General features: G+C 36.3%; 1 protein-coding gene across 2 annotated transcripts; it reads right to left on the bottom strand.

Annotated features, from left to right (window-relative positions):
* Positions 1-1,217: 1,217 nt before the first annotated feature.
* Positions 1,218-9,617, bottom strand: LOC129434400 (uncharacterized). Of its 2 annotated transcripts, XM_073868762.1 has the most exons (4): positions 8,851-9,617; positions 8,682-8,734; positions 7,701-7,789; positions 1,218-7,129 (listed from the first exon to the last, which is right to left on the bottom strand). In XM_073868762.1, the coding sequence occupies exons 1-4, from the start codon at positions 9,615-9,617 to the stop codon at positions 1,691-1,693; spliced, it is 6,348 nt and encodes a 2,115-aa protein (XP_073724863.1). In that variant the 3' UTR covers positions 1,218-1,690. The 2 variants fall into 2 exon arrangements, with proteins under 2 accessions (XP_073724863.1, XP_073724864.1); XM_073868763.1 differs by lacking the exons at positions 7,701-7,789; positions 8,682-8,734 and having other exon boundaries at positions 8,851-8,984.
* Between the last annotated feature and the right edge of the window lie 2,047 nt (positions 9,618-11,664).

The following is an 11,664-nucleotide window of genomic DNA, read 5'->3' on the forward strand; positions in this document are numbered from 1 at the left end:
TGTTCATTTAATAGGTAGTATGAACAGTGTGTTATTATGTGACAATATGACATCCAGGTGTCACATACAAAATGGGAACATATTGTAATTTACCACCCCCGTGTCTGTTAAAGTCAGGGGTCACACAAAAGGTCAGCAGGAAGTGAGACCACTGAACCATGACCGTAAACCACTATAGATTAGCATAGCAAATATATATATATATATATATATATATATATATATATATATATATATATATATATATATATATATATATATATATATATATATAGCATATAGTGACTAACTATTGTCTAAAGATAATGAAGCTATGATATTTCTATTCTCTCTCAACTTATTTTGATGAAAAAACAGTTGCTTGTTCATAATATGTTAAAGGGGTAGTTAACCCAAAAAATGAAAATTCTGTCATCATTTACTCATCCTCATGTTGTTCCAAACCTGCATGAATTTCTTATTTCTGATGAACACAAAAGAAGATATTTTGAGAAAGGATGGTAAACACACAGCAGTGTCCATTAACTTCCATAGTAGGAATAAAAAATACAATGGAATTTAATGGATACCGTCAACTGTGTGCTTTCCATCATTTATCAAAATATTTTCTTCATCATTTATCACAATACTTAAAAAAAAAATTTTCCTACTATAAAAGTCAATGTCCAGTATATGCTGTGTTTGTGTCATCATTTCTCAAAATATCTTCTTTTGTGTTCATCAAAAAAAAAAAAACTTCATACAGGTTTAGAACAACACGAGGATGAGTAAATGATGACAGCACTTTTTTATTTTAAAATGAACCATCCCTTTAACTTCATGAACATAACACTGCGAAATAATACCACTTTATGAATTTGTCAATGCAAGAGAAATACCAAAACATATATATATAGCTAGCAATTTTAAGAACAGCAATAAAAACTACTGCAGTGTCATTGTTTCTCCTTGAAGCTGGAAATGTCACCATGTTGTTCCATGCTATTTTGAATTAGTGTTAATCTCATAATAGGTCAGCTGTGCAGTCAACTGTCTATAAATAAAAAAGGATTTATTGTCTAAATATACACCAAAATTAGATTTATGTGGTATTTAAAAAATAATTCAACAGGATCAATACTTCCCCCATATGCTATTGGTTGGTAAAACAGGAATTTTATATGAAAGTTTGTGCAAACAAACCCTTTTTCACTCTTGTCAATCAATCAGTCAATCAATTCAATTTCAACTAAACTGATTTTATTGTATACAAATTGTTTTTCAAATCTAACCTGAACCTATATTTTTCAACTCACCCAATGGTCCTTTACATTTTACTATACCAGTCACCAACATCACATAACCCAACTACATACAGATATATACACCTCATATAATCCCTCATTATATACTAAACTCTGTATTAAAAGCTTTGTGTTACTTTAAGCAAACTTAAAAATGCTACACCAGCAGGGAAGTATGCCTTCAAATGCAATGAATGTGTTTTCGTCAAAGTGAACTAGCAATTCCACATTGTATTCACACATTGTGTTAAACCAATTCTTTGCAAGGTGCCATAAAATAATTTACTTTCTTTGCCATTTAAAAAATACAGATCCATTTTCATACTTCAGCTTTTTGCTGTCCAACAAATTTTGGGTAAATAAATATCGAACTAATTCCGAAATGTTTCCCAAACTGGGAATAATTACTAAAATTGTCTTTCACCTTTCCGAGAGCTTTTCAGCATTTCTTCTTCTCCTTGACGGAAAAGCCAATACACCGTGAGCAAATATAAGGCAAAACATGCAATGAAGTCATAATAATGCGCTGCAACGAAAAACAATATCAACAGAAAACTGTACCCAATAATTCTTGAAATGTTATCGTAAGAGAGAAACTCTTTCCACCATAAGACATTACACCCAACGACAGGCTCATTTCCCTCCAAAAGAAGCAGCGTAGCTCGCTCCAGCTCTGTGATGTCCTCTGTGCTTGATAGATTTTCCAAGTAACTGTTTTGTTGGTCTTCATCTACAGACTCAGAGATTGATGGCATGGCTAAGGACATAGACCTCCTTCTGCTCACGGATGGTCTTTTGCAGAAGCTTCCGTTTACCGAGCCCTCTCGGAATACTGACTGTTGGGAATTCCTCAGGCAGTTGAGGTAGAGCTCCATCTCATCATCGACCAGGGATTCTGTGGAGGTATTGTCATCAACATCTTCAAAATCCTTCTCAGTGTCTCTGTTTATAGAGTCTTTTGACTGACATTCTGTGTTTTCCTGCATATTCTCATCTTCTTGTTTTTGATCAGTCTGTAGTTTCTCACCGTCATAGCACACATTCTCTGCATCAATGAATTCTAGATGGTCCCATTCATTTCTGTTTTGTTGCATACGTCCATTATTTTGTGTTGATTCATTCAAGTAAGAAACTGTTTTGTCCACTCCACTGCTGGAGTCACATTTTTCCTCATCACCATCTAGGCTTTTTTCTGTGGACTGCTGCTCTTCTGTATCGTCTAACTCAATATAATTTAGTGGTAATGAATCTGATTGCTGATTCACTGAATCTGATTGTTGAATCACTAAATCTGATTGCTGGTTTGCTAAATCTGATTGCTGATTCATTAAATCCGATTGCTGATTTACTGAATCTGATTGCTGATTTACTAAATCTGATTGCTGATTTACTAAATCTGAATGCTGGTTTGTTAAATCTGATTGCTGATTCACTAAATCTGATTGCTTATTCACTAAATCAGATTGCTGATATACTGAATCTGATTGCTGAATCACTGAATCTGATTGCTGATGCTTTGAATCTGATTGCTGATTCACTAAATCTGATTGCTGGTTTGTTAAATCTGATTGCTGATTCACTGAATCTATTTGCTGATGCTTTGAATCTGATTGCTGATGCTTTGAATCTGATTGCTGATTCACTAAATCTGATTGCTTATTCACTAAATCAGATTGCTGATATACTGAATCTGATGGCTGAATCACTGAATCTGATTGCTGATTCACTGAGTCTGAATGCTGATTCACTGAATCTGAATGCTCATTCACTGAATCTGATTGCTGATTTAATAAATCTAATTGCTGGTTTACTAAATCTGAATTATGATTCAGTAAATCTGATTGCTGGGTCACTAAATCTGAATGTTGATTTACCGAATCTGAATGTTGATTCATTAAATCTGAATGTTGATTTACCAAATCTGATTGCTGATTCAGTAAATCCGATTGCTGGGTCACTAAATCTAAATGTTGATTCATTAAATCTGAATGTTGATTTACCAAATCTGATTGCTGATTCAGTAAATCCGATTGCTGGGTCACTAAATCTAAATGTTGATTTACCGAATCTGAATGCCGATTCACAGAATCTGAAACCTGATTCACCGAATCTGAATGCTGATTCACCAAATCTGAATGCTGATTCACCGAATCTGATTGCTTATTCAGTAAATCTGATTGCTGGTTCACTAAATCCAAATGCTTATTCAATGAATCTGATTGCTGATTTAGTAATTCTGATTGCTTGTTCACTAAATCTGATTGCTGATTCACCAAATCTGAATGCTGATTCACTGAATCTGAATCTTGCTTATTCAGTAAATCTGATGGTTGGTTCACCAAATCCGAATGCTTATTAAATAATTCTGATTGCTGACTCAGTAAATCTGATTGCTTGTTCATTAAATCTGAAAGCTGATTCACCAAATCTGAATGCTGATTCACTGAATCTGAATGCTGATTCACTGAATCTGATTGCTGATTCACTGAATCTGAATGCTGATTCACTGAATCTGATTGCTGGTTCACTAAATCTGAATGCTGATTCACTGAATCTGATTGCTGATTCAGTAAATCTGATTGCTGGTTCACTGATTCTGAATGCTTATTCACTAAATCCGAATGCTGATTCACTGAATCTGATTGCTTATTCAGTAAATCAGATTGCTGGTTCACTAAAACCAAATGCTTATTCAATGAATCTGATTGCTGATTCAGTAAATCTGATTGCTTGTTCACTAAATCTAATTGCTGATTCTCTAAATCTGATTGCTTGTTCACTAAATCTAATTGCTGGTTCACTAAATCCAAATGCTTATTCAATGAATCTGATTGCTGATTTAGTAATTCTGATTGCTTGTTCACTAAATCTGATTGCAGATTCACCAAATCTGAATGCTGATTCACTGAATCTGAATCTTGCTTATTCAGTAAATCTGATGGTTGGTTAACCAAATCCGAATGCTTATTAAATAATTCTGATTCCTGACTCAGTAAATCTGATTGCTTGTTCATTAAATCTGAATGCTGATTCACCGAATCTGAATGCTGATTCACTGAATCTGATTGCTGATTCACTGAATCTGATTGCTGATTCACTGTAACTGAATGCTGATTCACTGAATCTGATTGCTGGTTCACTAAATCTGAATGCTGATTCACTGAATCTGATTGCTGATTCAGTAAATCTGATTGCTGGTTCACTGATTCTGAATGCTTATTCACTAAATCCGAATGCTGATTCACTGAATCTGATTGCATATTCAGTAAATCAGATTGCTGGTTCACTAAAACCAAATGCTTATTCAATGAATCTAATTGCTGATTCTCTAAATCTGATTGTTTGTTCACTAAATCTAATTGCTGATTCTCTAAATCTGATTGCTGGTTCACTGAATCTGAATGCTGATTCACCAAATCTGATTGCTGATTCACCAAATCTGATTGCTTATTCAATAATTCTGATTGCGAATTCAGTAAATCTGATTGCTTGTTCATTAAATCTGAATGCTGATTCACCGAATCTGATTGCTGATTCACCAAATCAGATTGCTGATTTAATAATTCTGATTGCGAATTCAGTAAATCTGATTGCTTGTTCATTAAATCTGAATGCTGATTCACCGAATCTGATTGCTGGTTCACTAAATCTGATTGCTGGTTCACTGAATCTGATTGCTGGTTTACTGAATCTGATTGCAGATTCAGTAAAGCTGATTGCTGGTTCCCTGAATCCGATTGCTGGTACCCTGAATCCGAATGCTGATTCATTAAATCCGAATGCTGATTCACTGAATCTGATTTCTGATTCACCGAATCTGAATGCTGATTCACCGAATCTGAATGCTGATTCACCGAATCTGAATGCTGATTCACCGAATCTGATTGCTGGTTCACTAAATCTGATTGCTGGTTCACTGAATCTGATTGCTGGTTTACTGAATCTGATTGCAGATTCAGTAAAGCTGATTGCTGGTTCACTGAATCCGATTGCTGGTTCCCTGAATCCGAATGCTGATTCATTAAATCCGAATGCTGATTCACTGAATCTGATTGCTGATTCACCGAATCTGAATGCTGATTCATTAAATCCGAATGCTGATTCACTGAATCTGATTGCTGATTCACCGAATCTGAATGCTGATTCACGGAATCTGAATGCTGATTAACTGAATCTGATAGCTGGTTCACTAAATCCGAATGCTGACTCACTGAATCTGATTGCTTATTCAGTAAATCTGATTGCTGGTTCACTAAATCCGAATGCTTATTCAATGAATCTGATTGATGATTTAGTAAATTTGATTGCTGGTTCACTGAGTCTGAATGCTGATTCGCTGAATCTGAATGCTGTTTCACCAAATCTGATTGCTGATTCACTGAATCTGAATCTTGCTTATTCAGTAAATCTGATTGTTGGTTCACTAAATCTGAATGTTGATTCAGGAAATCTGATTGCTTGTTCGCAAAATTTAAATGCTGATTCTGTTGTTTCTTAATTTCCACAGTGTCCATATCAATCTCATCTTCATCATCAATGTATTTTAGCTCATCTACAATGTTATTTATTGCTCTTTCGTTTTGCCTCAGTTCTTCTTCTGCAACTTTTTCTTCCTCTTGATCTTGATCTTCTACTTTCCGACTCTCCATCGGCATCATTCGATTTTTGATTTCTTCCTCAACCCTTTTGTCCATTGAAATATCACACATTTCTTTTTCCTCTTTTTTAACTACTTCCCATTTTTGTGTATTTTCAATCTGTTCTTTACTTTCACTTATTTGGCCGCTCTCCAAAGCATTGCTCATAATTTTATGCACACTTTCTGGTTCAGTATCTGTTCCTGCTGAAAAAATAAGATTTTCATTGTTTAATCTCAACTCAGAACAGTCAGGCTGTAATATATCATCAGAGAAATCCAAGTTAATGCTTGAAGTCTGAAGCATTTTGGGGTCTTCTGGAGATTGGGGAAGATTGTTCAAATCCTCAGTTTGCACGAAAGGCACATTGGAAATATTTGCAATAGACACATCTGATGTAATCTGTTCTTGAGTTTGAGATACACATTGTTCAGGCCCAGTTCCTGTGTTTTGTCTCATAGGAGCTTGATCGTTCTCAGGGGGCGTGACTGCTCTAAGACCCCCATCTTCTAGTTCCTTAAATGTCCTGTCTACTTTAAACGCTCTCTGAATTAAGTCGCTCCTCTTAGTTTCCATGTTTTTAAAGACCTGATGATAAAACGGAGCTACAATGGTCCCAAACGCATAGCTATGGGAAAATAACTGTGGCATTGAGTGGCTAGTTTTTTCCTTATGTACTGGTTTCTCCTCACTACGTTTTGAATCTTCATCCATTTCAGAGCTCATTATTCGTTGTTTAGCATCCTGCTCAAAGTCCTTCCATGCCTTTTCAACATCTTTGCCAGGGGACAAGCCAGTATTTTGGCGTCCCGGTACAGGCGCATCGATTGAAAATGTTTGGTCATCTTCCAAGGATGAATTTGCCTGTGCTTTGGACGGATTTGTCTCGCATTGGATTACGGCTTCTTGTACATGTTGTTCTAGTTCTGTGACAGAGGAATCTCCACTACGCTCAGCATGATTTAGAAACTCATCTGTTGAGGGTATATGGTTGCATGTTGGTGGTCCAGCAGTTGTTTGTTGTGAAAGGCTGCATGGCTCCTTCACCAGCAATTCATAATCCTGCATGTTGGTTTCAGCTGTGACTTCACTTTTTGTCTTCTTGGTCCCTTGTTTCTCCTCTTCTCTCCGAGCAAAGTGCTCTTTGACTTTTGCTAACCGCGCAGCCTTTCTTCTGTTCCTTCGACTGCGATTTCTGCTTATTTCCACCTGTTTATGATGAAACAAGACGTATAATGATATAAATAAATTAGTGGACAAAAGGCTGACTTACTTTTGCATGATTCTGGACTTATTTTTAACAACTTGATTACCTCAGACCCACACCTCAACATATCAAGTGTCTTGTTTGGGTCAGTACATAGCCTGATGGTATGATGATACTTGTCAAAGCTTATATTGGTTACATGACGTTTCGAAAGAACAGTCAGTTAAACAGCACTCAATATCTATTTTTTACGAATTAATTTAAACATTTAGGGGGCGTGTGCACCAAAGTGTAAAACCCTTTTCTTAACCGATGCGCCGGTTGGTTGTCGTGATATTTGTCCCGCCCCTCCACTGGGATTGGACGGCGAGTGAGAATTGACATTGACGAGCTTAGTGTTTTTTTTTTAAGTGCAGTGCGGTCATTGAAAACAATTCGCCGGCGTAAACGCTTTGGTGTACACGCCCCCTTATAAGTGGTTTCAATTGTCACGGTTACGTGCCTGAAGCGAAGTGAACTTCCAGTCTGCATTTATTTAGCGGAAAAATATGGCAACTGTAATTTTAAACTTACCAGTAATTCCTTGCTTTCCTTTTGGTGTTCCTCAGAATTAAAGTTTTGAGATTCAGAGACAGTGTCCTGTCCAGAATTTAATATTTTATCTGAGAAAACAATATATATGTATATATATATCATCATACTGTACATCAAAATGTTATGCTATTTTTAAGTCCACTGCAAAAAATGACTTTCTTAATTAGCATTTTTGCCTTGTTTTCAGTAAAAATATCTAATTTTTTTAAAATTAAGATGTATTTTCTTGATGAGCAAAATGACCTAGGAAAATAAGTCTAGTTTTTAGATTAAAAAATATAAACTTTAAGTAAATGAGTGCTTAAAACAAGCTAAAAAATCTGCCAATGGAATAAGACAAATTTTCTAGAATTAAGTGTTTATGAAAAAGTAAACTTATTTCAAGAAAAATATTCTTAATCCATTGGCAGATTTTTTGCTTGTTTTAAGCACTAATTTAGTTAAAGTTGTATTTTTGGTCTAAAAACTAGAATTATTTTCTTGGGTCATTTTGCTCATCAAGAAAAAGCATCTTAATTTAAGAATTTTTTTATATTTTTACTGAAAACAAGACAAAAATACGAAGAAAGTGATTTTTTGCAGTGTCTATTTGTAAGTTGTTCACTGCAAAAAGTGACTTTCAAGATTAGTAGTATTTTTGTCTTGTTTTCAATAAAATTTTCTAAAAATTCCTAAATTAAGCAAAAAAAATCTTGAACATTTTTCTTAAACACTAAATTCAAGAAAAAATCAAGAAAATTTTGCTTACCCCATTGGCATATATTTTTGCTTGTTTTCTGCACAAAATCACTTAAATTTTATAATTTTGGTCTAAAAACTAGAATTATTTTCTTGGGTCATTTTGCTCATCAAGAAAAAGCATCTTAATTTAAGAATTTTTTGATATTTTTACTGAAAACAAGACAAAAATACTAATTTTTTTTCCTGAAAATCATTTTTTGTTTACAGGAGGTAAATTACCAGGAAATTCTTCATTATTTGTTGTTGCAGCACTCAAAGCAGAGAAGTTTGAGCTGAAACATGACAAAAAATTATTTTAAAACGCAATATGTTTACTTTCCCTTTATTTTATTTATTCCCATTGTTTATTCTGCCATAGATAGATAGATAGTTCTTCATGACCTCTCACCTGGTTCCTTTCAAACAGCTTTTTCTTCTGTTTTCACTCTCATTTTGGGCTTTCTCCTTTGTCTTTTCATAGAAACACAGAGCATAATTCTTCCCATTGTTGTTGGCCCAAAAAGTGCCAAAAGATGTTTCATATCGCAAACAGAATTCAACCCTTGCACCCTCCTCTCCAAACGGAGGTATCAGCGTGAGCTTGAAAGAGAAACAATCCATCTCTCCATTGCTTGACCCAGAAACGTACTCGGCCAACAGATCGAAATGACTTCTCCATGAATTCAACGTAGTTCGTACATTGACCATCTTGTCGAAACTCAGGTTTAGCACACGGACAACTCCTCGAAGGGTCGTGGTCCCGGGAAGCAACTCCAAATTCTCCAGTTCTATCTTCTGCTCGTGAACCCGCAGGTCAAGCTCCTCGCCGGTCTGAGGAAGAGCGAAGAGGGGAACCATGTAATACTGCTTAGCTTCATTCATGTCACTCTCTAGAGTGTCCGGCTGTACGTTTACCGCCCTGGAGTCGAATTGTTTTACAGAGACGAGACTCAAACCGAAAGCGTCGGCAAAAGACACCCTCCGGCTGCTGGAAGGAGGAGGCTGGTAGTCGTCGGAAGACACTGAACTTCGCCGCCTCGGTGTGGGTGAAGTTTTGGGCCTGATTCCATCTAGACCCAGAGATTCATCATCCTCGTCCCAAGGGCAGGATGCCGGCAGACTCAGAAAGTTGGTGCCGGACCCGGCGGGGCCACTCAGCACTCCTACAGACTCCATCGAGCGATGTGTGACAAAGTGAGAGGAACTCAGCTGGTCAGCCAGCAACTGACAAGCTGTGACTTAACATATGGAGTCAGGTTACATTTGACATTGTAGGAAAAAGCCAGCTCTATATTTAGGGTCGAAACCACTTGAGGTATGCTATGCAGTCAGAGTGCAGGGAGCCATGTTAAAATACTTTAGGCACACTTTAAACAGCATAACATTGTTATGAGAAAACAGACCGGGCAAATACGTCATGGTTTATTAAGGAGATGATTTATTGTTTCAGTCATTCACACTTGTATTTCTTTCTTGTTTTGGTAAAAACACTAAAAGTGATGTTTGTCTTCTTTTCGTGATGTATAGCCGCGTTAAATGAGAAAATTTGATGACTTGATTTCATCCATCGCAGAGCCCTTTAGAATAAGAGTCGCGTCAACTCCATTCACTCCATCGGAACCGTTTTACGGCAATGGCGGATCATGGAGCCTCTCAATGTTCCCAGAAGTTACTCCATAGAGCTGCATGATAAAAGACTGAGGCCCTGTCCACACATACACAAGTATTTTCAAAATCATACCCTTTTCTATGCAGTTTGGCCGTTTGTCCATATGCAAACTTGGTATCAGGTGACTGAAACCGAATTTTTATAAAAACTCCTGCCAGGGTAAAGATTTTTAGAAACTTTGGCTGCAGCGTTGCATGTAGCCAGTGAAACCGGAGTTTTGAGACGAAAAAAGTCCCCTTGGTAACTTTCAATAGCTTGGGACTATTTTTGGGCACTGCGTAATATCATTGCGCCTGCTGCACACATGGGACGGTAGCGAAGTCCTTGATTATTACGCCAGAATGAGAGTATAGTTCCTAGACATATTGGCCTAGAAAATCAAAACTTTTAAATTTCCACTGTTCTTAGTACAAGACGTAACTACAGAAGAGTCAAGTTTTAAATAGGAAAAAATATTGAAACTCTTTGGTTTTTTTTGAGTGCGATGCTAATGGTCTAATCAGATTCAATGAATTATGTTAAGCTATGCTAAAAGTGGTACCGCCAAACCCGGAGATAGGGTGGCCATTCGTGCCAGTTCCGCCGGACATGTCCCGAATATGTTTTCGGGTTCGTTCTCCGGAAGTCGCGTTGGTCAACTGCATATGTCATCAAGGTTTAATATTTCGGGTTTAATTTCAGAAAAGCAACCGTTACATTTCAAGGTAAGAATGAAACTACAATGATTGTATGTCTTAAAAGAAATAAATCTTAATTTTCTAATGTATTTTAACTGAAATGTGAGAACCTTGATGACATATGCGGTCAAGCAACGCGACTTCCGGAGAATGCACCCGAAAACATGTTCGGGACGTGTCCGGCGGAACTGGCACGAATGGCCACCCTACCCGGAGATCGACTGAAAACGGCTACCAAAATGGTAAAACTCAATTGTTTGACTTTAAGGTTAGGGATATATCACCATCTGATGGTTTGGCATACGATTGACAGCGCTTCATACTGTGTTCATGAAAAAATAATGAAGCACACAGATAAGTCATATATAAACACTGCAATAAATGATTTTCAAGAAAAAAAGTGTTTTTGTCTGGTTTTCAGTAAAAAATCTAAAGATTCTTGAATTGAGATGCTTTTTCTTTGATGAGCAAAATGACCCAAGAAAATAAGTAATTTTGTGCATAAAATGAGAAAAAAGTCTGCCAATGGGGTAAGCAAAAAAATCTTGAACATTTTCCATAAACACTAAATACAAGAAAAATTCAAGAAAAATTTGCTTACCCCATTGGCAGATTTTTTGTCAATGACTTATTTTGTTGGGTCGTTTTGCTCATCAAGAAAAAGCATCTTAATTTGAGAATTTTTTGATATTTTTACTGAAAACAAGACAAAAATGCTAAGAAATTTCTTTCTTGAAAATCATTTTTGCAATGAAAACACTACAATATTACATAAAAAAATTTGGTTTTAATTTCGATTGTTTATCTTTCTCTCAGGCCTGGGATACACTGCACGATTTTGTGGCTGTCCCAGACCAAAGATTGCCATTGTAAAACG

The sequence above is a fragment of the Misgurnus anguillicaudatus genome, chromosome 6 (genome assembly GCF_027580225.2).
Source record: "Misgurnus anguillicaudatus chromosome 6, ASM2758022v2, whole genome shotgun sequence".
Taxonomy (NCBI): Eukaryota; Metazoa; Chordata; class Actinopteri; order Cypriniformes; family Cobitidae; genus Misgurnus; species Misgurnus anguillicaudatus.

Coding starts and splice junctions, on each gene's coding strand:
- LOC129434400 (XM_073868762.1), bottom strand. CDS start 9,617: ATGGAGTCTGTAGGAGTGCTGAGTGGCCCCGCCGGGTCCGGCACCAAC. Junction 7,790..8,681: donor AAATAATGAAGAATTTCCTG/GTAATTTACCTC, acceptor TTGTTTTCTCAG/ATAAAATATTAAATTCTGGA. Junction 7,130..7,700: donor AGGAAAGCAAGGAATTACTG/GTAAGTTTAAAA, acceptor CATCATAAACAG/GTGGAAATAAGCAGAAATCG.